Source organism: Rana temporaria, chromosome 10 (genome assembly GCF_905171775.1).
Source record: "Rana temporaria chromosome 10, aRanTem1.1, whole genome shotgun sequence".
In the NCBI taxonomy this organism is placed as follows: domain Eukaryota; kingdom Metazoa; phylum Chordata; class Amphibia; order Anura; family Ranidae; genus Rana; species Rana temporaria.
Genome location: NC_053498.1, coordinates 17,657,853 through 17,670,138, shown reverse-complemented (window position 1 = coordinate 17,670,138; position 12,286 = coordinate 17,657,853). Strand labels below are relative to the sequence as shown.

General features: G+C 42.4%; 1 protein-coding gene across 1 annotated transcript in view; it reads right to left on the bottom strand.

Annotated features, from left to right (window-relative positions):
• Positions 1–4,389: 4,389 nt before the first annotated feature.
• Positions 4,390–12,286, bottom strand: part of POU2F2 (POU class 2 homeobox 2) — a 52,732-nt gene continuing 44,835 nt past the window's right edge. Inside the window, exons 15-16 of the mRNA XM_040327314.1 lie at positions 8,418–8,491; positions 4,390–6,036 (exon numbers count right to left, since the gene is read on the bottom strand). Of these exons, the coding sequence (XP_040183248.1) occupies positions 5,756–6,036; positions 8,418–8,491 (355 nt within the window). The 3' untranslated portion in view covers positions 4,390–5,755. The remainder of the gene's footprint in view (positions 6,037–8,417; positions 8,492–12,286) is intronic.

Here is a 12,286-nt window from a genome sequence, read left to right as displayed (position 1 = left end):
TGAAAAGCGTTTCGCACTGTGCTTCAGTGCTATTCATATTCATGCTATGAATAAAGCACAGTACAAAACGCGTTAGCCTTTTCCTGATTGTTTGCTGTGGCGTGTGATGTTCTGTGACCAGTTTTAATAAAAAGGAACGTTTTTGGAGTGCAGCTGTCCCAGCTTCTTCTCTTCAAACTTCCCCTTTATAGTGCCGTCGTACGTGTTTTACGTCACCGCGTTTGAGAACGACGAGATTTTGTCTTGACAGTGTGTACGCAAAGAAAAACTTGTCAAGTTTCTCGACAAGCCCAACAAGGAACTCGTCAAGGAAAACTGTTTAATTTACGACGAGTTCCTCGGTCGTGTGTACGAGGCCTTAAAGTAACTAAGTGTTGGGGTAAGAAACCTAACAAATGGTTTACTGGGAAATGTTTATTCTATCCTGTTCAATGTGTTAGGCTAAAAATAACGCTGAGGATTTGGTATGAATATGCCCCAACCACCTGCTATGCCCATCTCTTTGGTCAATAGGAGCAATCTCAATGGACAGGAGGAAGATGAGGAGGGGAGCCTTTCTTACCAAGGACTTAACTTTCCTTATGAACCAAGTAGAGCCAGCTTCAGGAGGGGAACACTGGAAATAGTTTTCTGGCTTCGAGAGTCAACATCGGGTTCCTTACAATGCCTGCCCTTAGAGAGAACTTTTAAAATTCTCGGCAAGTTTGACATTGTGTGCTTCTAGATATCAATGTGATTTTGGTTTCACCTTCAAAATGAAAAGCAAAATGTAATTTTAGTTCCTATGCCATGTCATAATAGCATCCACACATATAGCTGGATTCAGGATGGCGAGCGCATAGTTGCGGCGGTGTAGCATATGGCATTTACACTACGCCGCCGTAAGTTAGCGAGGCAAGTACATGATTCACAAAGTACTTGCCTGCTAAGTTACGGCGGCGTAGCGTAAATCGGGCGGGCGTAAGGGCGCCTAATTCAAATTCAGCTAAGGGGGCGTGTTTTATGTTAATGGGGGTTGACCTGACGTGATTGACGTATTTTACGAACAGCGCATGCGCCGTCCGTGTACATATGCCAGTGTGCATTGCGGCAAAGTACGCCGCACGGTCCTATTGGTTTGGACGTGAAGGACGTAAATCCCTATTCACGAACGACTTACGCAAACAACCTAAAATTTTCGAATTTCGATGCGGGAACGGCGGCCATACTTAACATTACTATTCAAGCTATTTGATGGAATAACTTTAGGCCTGATAATGTGTTACGTAAACGGCGTATCTGTACTGCGTCGGCCGGGCGTACGTTCGTGAATAGGCGTATCTAGTGATTTACATATTCTACGCCGACCGCAATGGAAGTGCCACCTAGCGGTCAGCCTAAAAATTACACTTTAGGATACGACGGTGTAAGACACTTACGCCGATCGTATCTGAGCCTAATTTAAGCATATCTGGTTACCAGAATACGCTTAAATTAGCACCGGCGCAAATTCAGACTTAGGCTGGCGTATCTACTGATACGCCAGCCTAAGTCTTTCTGAATCGAGCTAATAGTATAAAAGTTATATATTCCGAGCCTAAATATATTTAAGACTAAGGCATGACTAGAGCAGCCCTTGAAACTGCCCCCAAATATGTCAATTTATCAACTCTACGAAATAAAAGAGCTTCCTTTTCAATTCATTTGTGTGCTGTTTGAGCTGGTAGTAGGTTAGGTGATGGTTAGAGATTTTTATATGTGATATGAATGGCCTGTGCTCAGATTTTGTACTTGGGCTCCATAGCTGTTAGATATGAGATAAATGTTCTAATCCTGAAAGGATACATCTTCCAGCACTGCCTTGCTGTCAGAATTCAGGACATGTCAGTCACTCCTGTTCGAAAGTTAAAGGTTAGTTCCATCAACTTAGGTTCTCTATGAGGGCAGCCATAGACTGATAGGCCTTCCAGATGCCACCTGTCCCTAGAAACAATCATGGGAGCACCACTAGCATGTTGCAACTTCACTTCTACCAAACTGAGGTTGAGTCAGATTAGTCACACCATACGCATTGCATGGTACAGTTATCACAAGAGCTGTATAAATCAGACACACTGACGAGGGAAAGGTATGGCAAGTCTGACGTACATAACTGTGAATGGAACAAAAAGCTGTCACACGCAAGATACCTTATTTAAAAGAGCTTGTTTAGTTAGCTTAAAGAAAACTGGCGCGTCCACAGCTGGTATTCTAATGGAAACATGATCAGCTGAATTATCCACACTGTAGTTCTTACAGCAGATCTGAATTAAAACACATTTTTCAGTATCTGGAATATGCTGGACAGCACATGGGGGTTGATTTTACTTAGTTTTGATTACTAAAACCAGAGAGTGAAAAGTCTGGTGCACCTGTGCATGGTAGCCAATCAGCTTCTAACTTCAGCTTGTCCAATTAATCTTTGACGAAAAAAAAAAAAAAAAGGAAACTGGTTTCTCTTCAGAGCTGCACCAGATTTGGCACCCTCCAGTTTTAGTTAATCAACCCCATGATGTCTAGAGCAGCCTTTCTCAACCTTCTTACCCTGTAGGAACCCTTGGAAAAACAAGTTTTAGGTCCTGTAACCACTGCTAAAATTAAGTCATCACTGCTCAGTGTGAAAGTGCTTGTTACACTCGTGGTCAGGGAAGAATGCCCACCTTACAGTGGTAATCAGAATGCCAACCTTCAAGATAGCCTAAAAGATCATTGGTGTCAGGTTGCTGGCACTGCCAAGTGGCATTAGGTATGGAACTATCCAGGCACCATCAGATCAGAGGCCACAGCTCAAGAAACCCCTAGCAACTTCGAGGGTTCCACAGAATCCTGGTTGAGAAAGACTGGTCTAGAGACTCCAGTGATGAGATCCCTGCATTTGGTTTCTGCATATCTGCCTCTCTCTGAGGAGTACGGAGTTGTTACCTTACTTATTTATTCATTAACAAGAATGCAAACTAAGAAGTGGAAACACCATAGTAGGCTGAAACACAGCCAAACCAAATGGCAGGAAGATTTCACCACTAGAGTTGCCAAATGATATACAACATCAGGAAATGACTCAGCTGCTCAGACCCAAACTACGACCTGGGTGGACTGACCCTTTAAAGTCAACTGGTTATTTAAAAGTGAGCATGCGCTATATGGTTATAAAAAAAAAAAAAGAGGCAATGGTTTACATAGCAGGTTGTGGTATTAGACAGGTGTCTAGAATGAACAATATCTGTACCAAGCCACCAATATTTAAACCCACCGCTGCCACATAGGAGTAGACACAAAATTAGACCTGCATACAGTACCATTTTTGGTTAATTTACCCCATTGATTTCACTCTTACTGCCCTTCTCAAAAACAGTTTGAGAGATAAAGCAAAAGAAAAAAAAAAAGAAAAAAGTATGGTTAACCCTTTTCACTGCAAGATATTCTACAAGACATTACAAGGCAATCTTCCTTGGCAGCTAACGGGCCAAACAACATAATTTGGTAAGCATTCCCTTTCACAGTATCATCTTTCGTTTAACCCCCCGATTACAAATCTTCACTTTTTTTGTTTCCATCACGTCTAAAGCTAAAGCTAGAATGAGGCCCATGTCCCTTTTGAGAAAGTTCAAAGTTCACTTTTTATAAAGAAAGAAAAAAATAAAATAAAACAGCTAAAAAAAACAAAAAATGTAAAAAAAGGATAAAGAACAAGGAAAAAAAGAGTGTTTCTTTTTTGGTCTTGATTCCTCTATTTTTTCTTTAATCCATCTTTCTGATAAGTCCTCCACCTGTCGTGGAAATTTTTGGTATGCGGTTTGTTCCCCCTCTCTTTACATGGCGCTTTCTCTGAAGGTTCAATAAGTCTATAGGTTTTTTATTTATTTTTTCAAAAACACTTTGGCACAGAGAAAAACAAGAAAAGAACTTTCTTTGTAAAACCCACAAAAAAAAAAAAAATTTAAATGGAAAAATAAAATGAGAAGTCTTTAAAGAGGCCGTTAAAGCTTTTGTTGACGTGGATGCAGGAGGGACAATCAAAGCTCCTCGCAGCTCACCGAAACTTAAAGTTTATTTTTTTTGGTTTCAACAACATTCCCTCCTTGAGTTTCATTTCATAAGATCGGCTTCTTCAGATGAGGTATATAAGACAGAGAAAGACGCGCGCCCCTGCAGCCCTCACCCTTTGATCCCCATTTTATCATCATCCACGGGTGTCAGGGCACAGAAGGAGGGGGAACGTAAAAATTTTTGGTAACACTATTCCTCACTCTGCCAACGCTCAAGAGTCTGTACTTTGGCACAACGTCGGCAGAGATCAAGTTCTTGTTTGGTTGATTTTTTTTGGTATCTTGGTTGTGTTTATTTTGGTTTCGTTTTTTGGTTTGCTTTGTATGTTTTTTTTTTTTGGTATTTTTTTTGTCCATCCACGGAAACATGATCCTGGATTTTTATCCCATGAGACACAGGTTAATAAAAACAAAAAAATTTGGCATCGTTATAAATAAATAAATACAAATAAAAGAGCAAAAGATAGGGGGCAAAAAGCAATGCTGCTAGTATACATCAAGCTTAAAATGCTATTGTGCACAGAGAGGGTTAAAATACATAAATAGATTTTTCTTTTTAAAAAAAGGACTATTTGGCAGGGAGGGAAGGAATTAATACAATATGGAGAACGTAAAGTAGTCATTTTTACAAAAGTAGTCATTTAAAAAAAATGTCAATGGAAAATAAACTAGGGAAAAGGGACAAGCTATTTTGGTTTGATCTGTAAAATTCTAAATGGCAGTATTCTTACTACCAAAAAAAATAAAATGTAAAAAAAAGGGTTTAAAAAAACAAATTGAAAAAAAAAAAAAAGAAGAAAAACCAGGAAAACAGGGTTTCTGTAAATACTATAGATCGTTTTTGTGGGGAAGGATTTGTTTTATAAATAAATTAATTAATTAGAAATGGGTTGGCAAAAAGGGAAAGGGTTTCAGTGCTGGCTAAACATAAAAAGTTATAAATAAATCTATGTGTGTCTTTTTGAATATGGACAATCACACATATACACAGAGTTACTCTGAGGTTCTAGGTACATTAGGCTTTGGATAAAGCTGTCGTTTTGGTATTTGGTGTAGAAAGGGGGGGCAGTGGTGGCCATTTTAAAAAGGGTGCAATTCACCTTAGCCCCTATATGTCACCCATACACGCCACCTCATTGAGTGGACACTCTCATGGTGAGGCTTCAGCCACTCCCTCTTTAAAATTTATAACATCCATTCCCCATAATAGAAGAATGTAGAGCACGAAGAGGGAGATGGATGGAGGTACTCTCTGCCCCCTGTTATTGGCTCATACTCATCTGTAACTGAAAAAAAAAAAAAATGGCACAAAGCTCAACATGACAAACAAGATAGAGCAGAGGGGTTCAGTCTTTGGAAATTCCTTTGGTCGGGGAGCTCTGTACACCCCCGCTGGGGGTGCAGCAAATTTTTGGTTTCTCTGAAGTATTTCCGAGGTTTGGGTTTTTGGTTTTGGTTCTTATTTGGTTTAGGTTTCTGGGCTTGTTTGGTTTTTTAGGACGTTCTTTTGAGTTCCAATCCCCCCCTCCACACATATCACTTCTTTGCTGGGAGGAATAAGGGGCCAGAGGCAGCGCCTTCTGAAACACGCTCTTCCCTCTAACCCCTTGTGGTATCCAGGAGCCCCCAGGTACGTAGAGACTCAGCATGGGTGCTGGTGGAGGTTAAAGGGGAGAGAGAGGGCTTCTCTCTCAATCGCTCTCCCCACTGTGTTGGGAGCCTCCTGGGCTGTGCTGGAAGGAGGTCATGGCAACGTCTCCAGAGGAAGTGGAGGAGGCCGGGGAGAGGCTTGGGGTTCCAGCAGATGCAATGCGTCCCATGCCATGGCCGATGAGGGGGAGACCTCCAGGGTTCAGGAAGAGCGGAGGACTCACCAAACTATGCGAGTTGGAAATGCAGGAACCGCTGGCAAGGATGAGGTTACCGCTGGCATCAAGACCGGAGAGTGGCAGAGAGCCACCACTGGTCAGAGCTAAAAGAAAAAAAAGAGAGGTGAATTAGGACAGGAGAAAGTAGCAATGGGTGCAGATTTGGAGGTGGTATTCTTTAAAAGCTTCTGCGAAAAACAACATGTGGTTTCTAATATCTTCTATAAATATTTCTTATAAAATGTTATTCCACAGGGCTTCCTTACCATAGCCACTGGAATGTCCTAAATGATGGAATTTGGGCTTGTACTGCCTTCTTTTTAAGCGTTTTTTAACGCAGCTTAATAAAACAAAAGGTAATTTATTTTTATTTTTTATTTTTAGCTGGTCATCTTGTTTTATTCATACTACCAGCCTTTTTGATATTAAAGAGCAACTTAAAAAGTGCAACATACCAGAATAAAATCTGAAACTTTTATAGAATACACCCCCATCATGATGTGAAAGACACGATTTGGTTGAAATATGGATGAGTAGAACTATCGATGACTCTACAGAAATAACTGTCAACTTTCAAACCCCAGTTGTAACTACAACTCCCATAGTACATGGCACAGTTGTATGTCAGCAGTACGTTGAGAGATCTTTTTATTCCCTACTGCAGATGGCATTTTTGGGACCCAAGTCCTGGCGTTGGTTCTCTGCAACATTGGTCTTTTGGAGACATCAAAAGGAACCAGTGTTGAGAGCTATGTAGGGTGTCATCGCCAATCTCCTTTGAGAAAATTCATGTTGTGGTGTGGTTGGACTTATGGATCATGGAGCTAAAATGTGCAAATCAAGAGTGCTGACGCTTTAAACTTCTTGCAGCTGTGATAATGTACTGCAAAGGCCACTACATTACATTTTTTAAAAGGGAAGTCGACAAAAGCATACGACATATTTCTTCTTGATGTACCTACAGTTGACACTAGAGGGCACTAGATGCATTTTATTTGATAAATGCACAGTACATTACCAGCCTAGGATAAAAGTCAGACTAATGCCGCATACACACGATCGGTTAAACCGATGAGAATGGTCTGATGGACCGTTTTCATCGGTTCAAACCGATTGTGTGTGGGAACCATCGGTTAAAAAAAAGCCAACTTGTTTTAAATTTAACCGATGGATTCCTAACAGATGTGAAAAAAACGATTGTTGGTAGGCACAACCCATCGGTTAAAAATCCACGCATGCTCAGAATTAAGTCGACGCATGCTTGGAAGCATTGAACTTCGTTTTTTTCAGCACGTCGTTGTTTTTTACGTCACCGCGTTCTGACACGATTGTTTTTTTAACCTATGGTGTGTAGGCGTGACGGACCATCAGTCAGCTTCATCGGTTAACCGATGAAAACGGTCCATCGGTCCGTTCTCATGAGGGCCCTTGTACACTATTGTGTTGTGTAAAACACGCTACTGCAACACATTACATTGGGGAGAGTTGTGGTGCCATTCATTCTGAATGACAACCTAACACACTTAGCTAATGCAACACAATTGCAATGTAGCGCACCGCAATGGACACATGTGAACCATCTTGTATTTCTACTGCCCTGCGTTACAAAAAAAAAGAGTTGCATGCCTAAATGCAGCCCACCTTAGCATGTGTTAAAGAAACACTTTGCATGAATAGGCCCAAAAAGGTATCAACATCATTAAAGACACTTCTATATTTTCCATTGTAGACTTCATGAAAAACACAAAAGTTATAAGTGGATATGTGCAGGGAACAGTTATTTAGCAGCCTCTGCATTTTACTTAGGGTCTGGCGTTTAAAAAGAAAACATAACGCACCCTTAAGGGCTTGGACGAGGAAAAAAAGTTAAGCATCTAATTAAGTTAAGATCTTATAGCCTGAGATTTATTGGTCATCATGCTGACCTTTAACTGATTTCCTAACAATGAATCTACAGATTTTTTTTTTTATTATTATAATTTTTAGATGCGAGCTCCACAAATGTTTGCACATACGTTTGGCCCACCTGCACTTCCAGCCCCAAGGGTCTACTCTTGGCTCAGATCACATTGATTAGTGACAAAGGATTGACTAGTGTGGTCCATTATCTTTGGTGGAAACCACCGTTTCACAAGCAGGCCACAGGGTTATAGTAGGCCAAAATCAGAAGTAGATGGTTAGCTTTGCTGCCAAAAAATTTGTCTGATTTTATGGCTACCTTTCTTAGTTGTCTCTGTGGTTCCATTTAAAGGGCCCCTGATGTATTGTACCATTTTCAGTTACGGTTTCCAAAGCTCCAGCTGAGAATTAGGGGTGTTTTAGTTCAGACAGCTTACGGCAACTGCCAAACCGTTCATCTGATGAATGGACGCGTGTCCACAGTGACATGAAATGTGGTGGTGGAAATGTCATAGGCATCACGACAATGGTTAATGGGGATGAAGCATGCCATGATTTATCATGCGACTCGTCCTATCCTACAAACCTTGTATGGTGGCCAGTGGGTTTCCAGCCATGAGGGCCGGGTTCAACCCCGGACTGACCCCGAGCACTGTGCCCCTGTAAGACCAAGAACATGGAGATGATGGGAAGGTTTGAAACCTGGCAAATAAAAGTTCGATTTTTTTGAACACAGGCATTTATATTCACATATTATTGCAATGAACAATGTTGTGCTGTAACACATAACAACCGAGGGTTTAACAATCTACTCTTTTCGTTGCTGTGAAGTTGGTTGTCTTGAGTTATAGCACATCAGTGTTCTTCAAGCAGGTTATGAAATCACTTTTATAATGTTGCAAACCCTACTTACCCTTATTCAGTTATGTGTACAACCATCATTTGCAGGCATAGGTTTTTGGCAGATTTACATACAGGTAAGGAATTTAATTCTGCAGTAAACCCGTCTACACTAACAAGTACAAAGCAACACTGACATACAAGTGTATGTGCAGAAAGAGGTGCAAATACTGTCTGCAGCATAGCAACAGGGATAGCAGAGGTTACGATTGCAATGGGGCACAATGTGGTGGCTTAATCACTTCTTTTGGAGAAAAGAGGACACAATACAAGGGTGAGGTAGGTGTAGAGGTTGGGTAGGCTTGGTGCAGAGGAGAGGTAATTATTATTATACAGGATTTATATAGTGCCAACAGTTTATGCAGCGCTTTACAATATAAAAAGGAGACAATACAGTTACAATACAATACAATAAAATACAAGAGGGTTAAGAGGGCCCTGCTTAGAAGAGCCTACAATCTAATAGGGTGGGGCAGGTGTTCCGAAAGGTTGTAACTGTGGGGAATGAGCTGATAAGAGTGGTAAAAGATTAGTTGGGAGGTGCAGGAGACATTAGCAACAGAAGGAGTTCTAGGATGGGAGGTCAGGAGACCTGGATCATACCTTACACTGAGGTCTAGGTCTATCAAGCCATTTTCTGCAAGGAGGGGCATGGGCACACATACCGTCACACAAAGCCCAGGCCTCTCGTTATGCTGGGGCATGTAAACTTCTAATATTCAAACTTTTAGAAAGAGTGTTTACAGTGAAGGTTCAAGGTACCATCAGAGGTTTTGTAAAAGCAGTCTACGAAGACCCATAAAAAAAGGTTCTAGCACCATGTGCCTTTGCTTTATCTAGGTAATAGAGGTTTCATTTGGTACCAGATTGTCAGGTCTCATGTATCCTAATTAAAATAGCAGGTTGGTCTTAGGGTGGCCATTAAGTTATTGGGATTGGCACATGTTTCACTATGAATAATGTATGGTCAGACAAGTCCCAATAACCTTCCAAGACCAGACAATCATATGTGCCACTCAACTGACGTGAATAGCAGTGCCATGGTTGAAGTGGCCATCCTTAAAATTGTTCTAAAGTCCAAGTGCTTTTACTCTAAAAGCAGAGGGCATCGGGAGTCATAGGCTGTTGCTTCTGTCAGTCAAACTCCTGTGAAAAGTAAAAGGGGAAGGGGCCTACCAGGGCTGTGTGCATCTATGGAGACACACAGTCAGTGCCAATCCTGACCTCCCTGGGGTCCTAAGCAAAATTCTGCTAAGGGGCCCTCTACCTGACCCGTGAGGGCAGACCTTAGTACAGAAGCGTGCACACGAGTGACGTCACCGCGCTATGACACAAGTGGGAGGCGGGCCACTACGCAGCTTGGGTATGATAAGGCGTTTCGGCCCTGCACACAGCCCAGATCAGGAGCACACCGGCATGGTTGCTCCCTTAGCACCACACTTGCTGAGGGGGTACTTTTCCGGGCGAGTAGGAGGAGCAGCAGAGAGCACTGGTGGGAGACTGTGAAAGAGGAGGCAAGGGACTGCTCAGTGCAATATTGTAGCACAGAGCAGGCAAGTATAACTGGCTTCCAAAGAAACAAACAGAACAAAGGATGGGAATTAAGTCAATAATGTACAGTAGCTCATTTAGATCTATATGATAACTAGACCAGCAAGTACAGACTTTTTAATAAAATATGCACATATGATAAAGTGATCTCTGTGGTAAATTTAACATTTTATATATTTATATTTTTTTTCTATAATAGCATTCCCTTTTCGCAAACCTGTACATTTAGCTGCCAACGCGGTCTTTACCCGCACTGCTCAGTATTTTCCAACAGGACCGCAATAAAAATTCCTACACAAGTTCTGGGTTGAAGCTTAGGTCCCAATCCCCCGCAGCAATGTCTGGGCCTGGTGATTGGCTGCCCCAAGTGGTACATTATGGTAAAAAGGGACGAGAGTCATACGCTTCCCTATAATCACCAACTATTTGTTGAGGCATTAAGGGATTGAACAATTATTGGCAGTGAAGTGTGTGTGCTAGCAAGTGAATCCATTACTTTGCCAAAATTACCATATATAAAGTATAGGTCCAATTCAAAGCCCAACAACAACAAAAAATAAAAATCGATTTTTTTTTTCCGTAAAAAGGAGCCCCAGCCAGTATTTAAAATAGAAAAAATTATATCTGGTGGCATTATTAACCTCCTTGCCAGTGCAGTTTTCTGTAGTACCTTCTTTCTGCCACAAGATGTACTCAGTCTTCCAGGATGAATGACGCTTGGCTTCATTCAACTCCAATTAAAGGAGTTGTAAAGGGAAAAAAAAATTTCACCTTAATGCAATCTATGCATTAGGGTAAAAAACATCTGATGATGCTGCCCCGAGCTCCCATTTTACTTACCTGACCCCTAGAAAGTCCCGCGCTCGGTCCCGAGATCCTCTTTGCCGCTCAGCCTGGCCGCTGATTGGCTAGAGCGGATGGATTGAGAGCAGCACAGCCATTGGCTGGCGCTGCTGTCAATCACATCCAGTGACGCGGCGCGCTGAGGGGCAGGGCCGAGTGATACAGTGAGCGGCTATGGCCGCTTGCTGTATCACGGGAGCGCGCCCGCAAGGACTCATCACCATGTGAGCTCTCTCGCATGAATGTGGCGTGTTCTTGCGGGAAGGACCAGAGATAGCCGCCGAGGGACCCCAGAAGACGTGGATCGGGGCCACTCTGTTCAAAACAAACTGCACAGTGGAGGCAAGTATAGCATGTTTGTTATTTTAAAGAAACATATTTTTTTCCTTTATTAACCCTTTAAGGACATACTATGAGTACAGGGAATTATGCATCCTCTTTATAAGGGGGTGTGATCATGGTTCACTCAGAGTGTAATATATAAAGCAGATCAAGGGACAGGCTGACAGGTAGGCAAAAGAGGCAGTCGCCTTGGCCTCTTCAGCAGGAGTGGGACGCAAAAAGGGCAGGACCTGCAACCTATGCTACGAGGACCACAGCTCATGGAGGGAGGAGGAGGGCCACCTAACCCAATTAAAAAAAAGAAACCTTTGGACTTTTTGCCTTGGGTGCTGAAGGACCTTGTCTCGACACCGAGCATACCTCTGTATTATCAAAGACCACCCACCACTAAGGATGACTAGAGGTCGAGTAGGACCTTGGAAAGCGGAGAGTATAAAAATAAAAAATAAAAAAAACACCCACTACGAGTGGAGCTTTCTGGGGGGTGGGGTGCCACTGAGAAGGAAAGCCTGGAGCCCAAAGTTGGGCTATAACTAGTCATATACTAGAGCAGGGGTCTCCAAATTGCGGCCTGCAGGCTGAATGTGGCCCTTTGCTTGCCTTTATCCAGCCATTTTGGCACTGTTCCTTCTACTGATATGAGGTACTATACTTTCCATTGACACCAAAGACAGGGCACGGTCCCTCTAACTGACAATCTCTAACACGGACACCAGTGATGGGACACTATTCCTCCCACTGACACCAGTGATGGGACACTATTCCCCCCACTGACACCAGTGATGGGACACTATTCCTCCCACTGACACCAGTGATGGG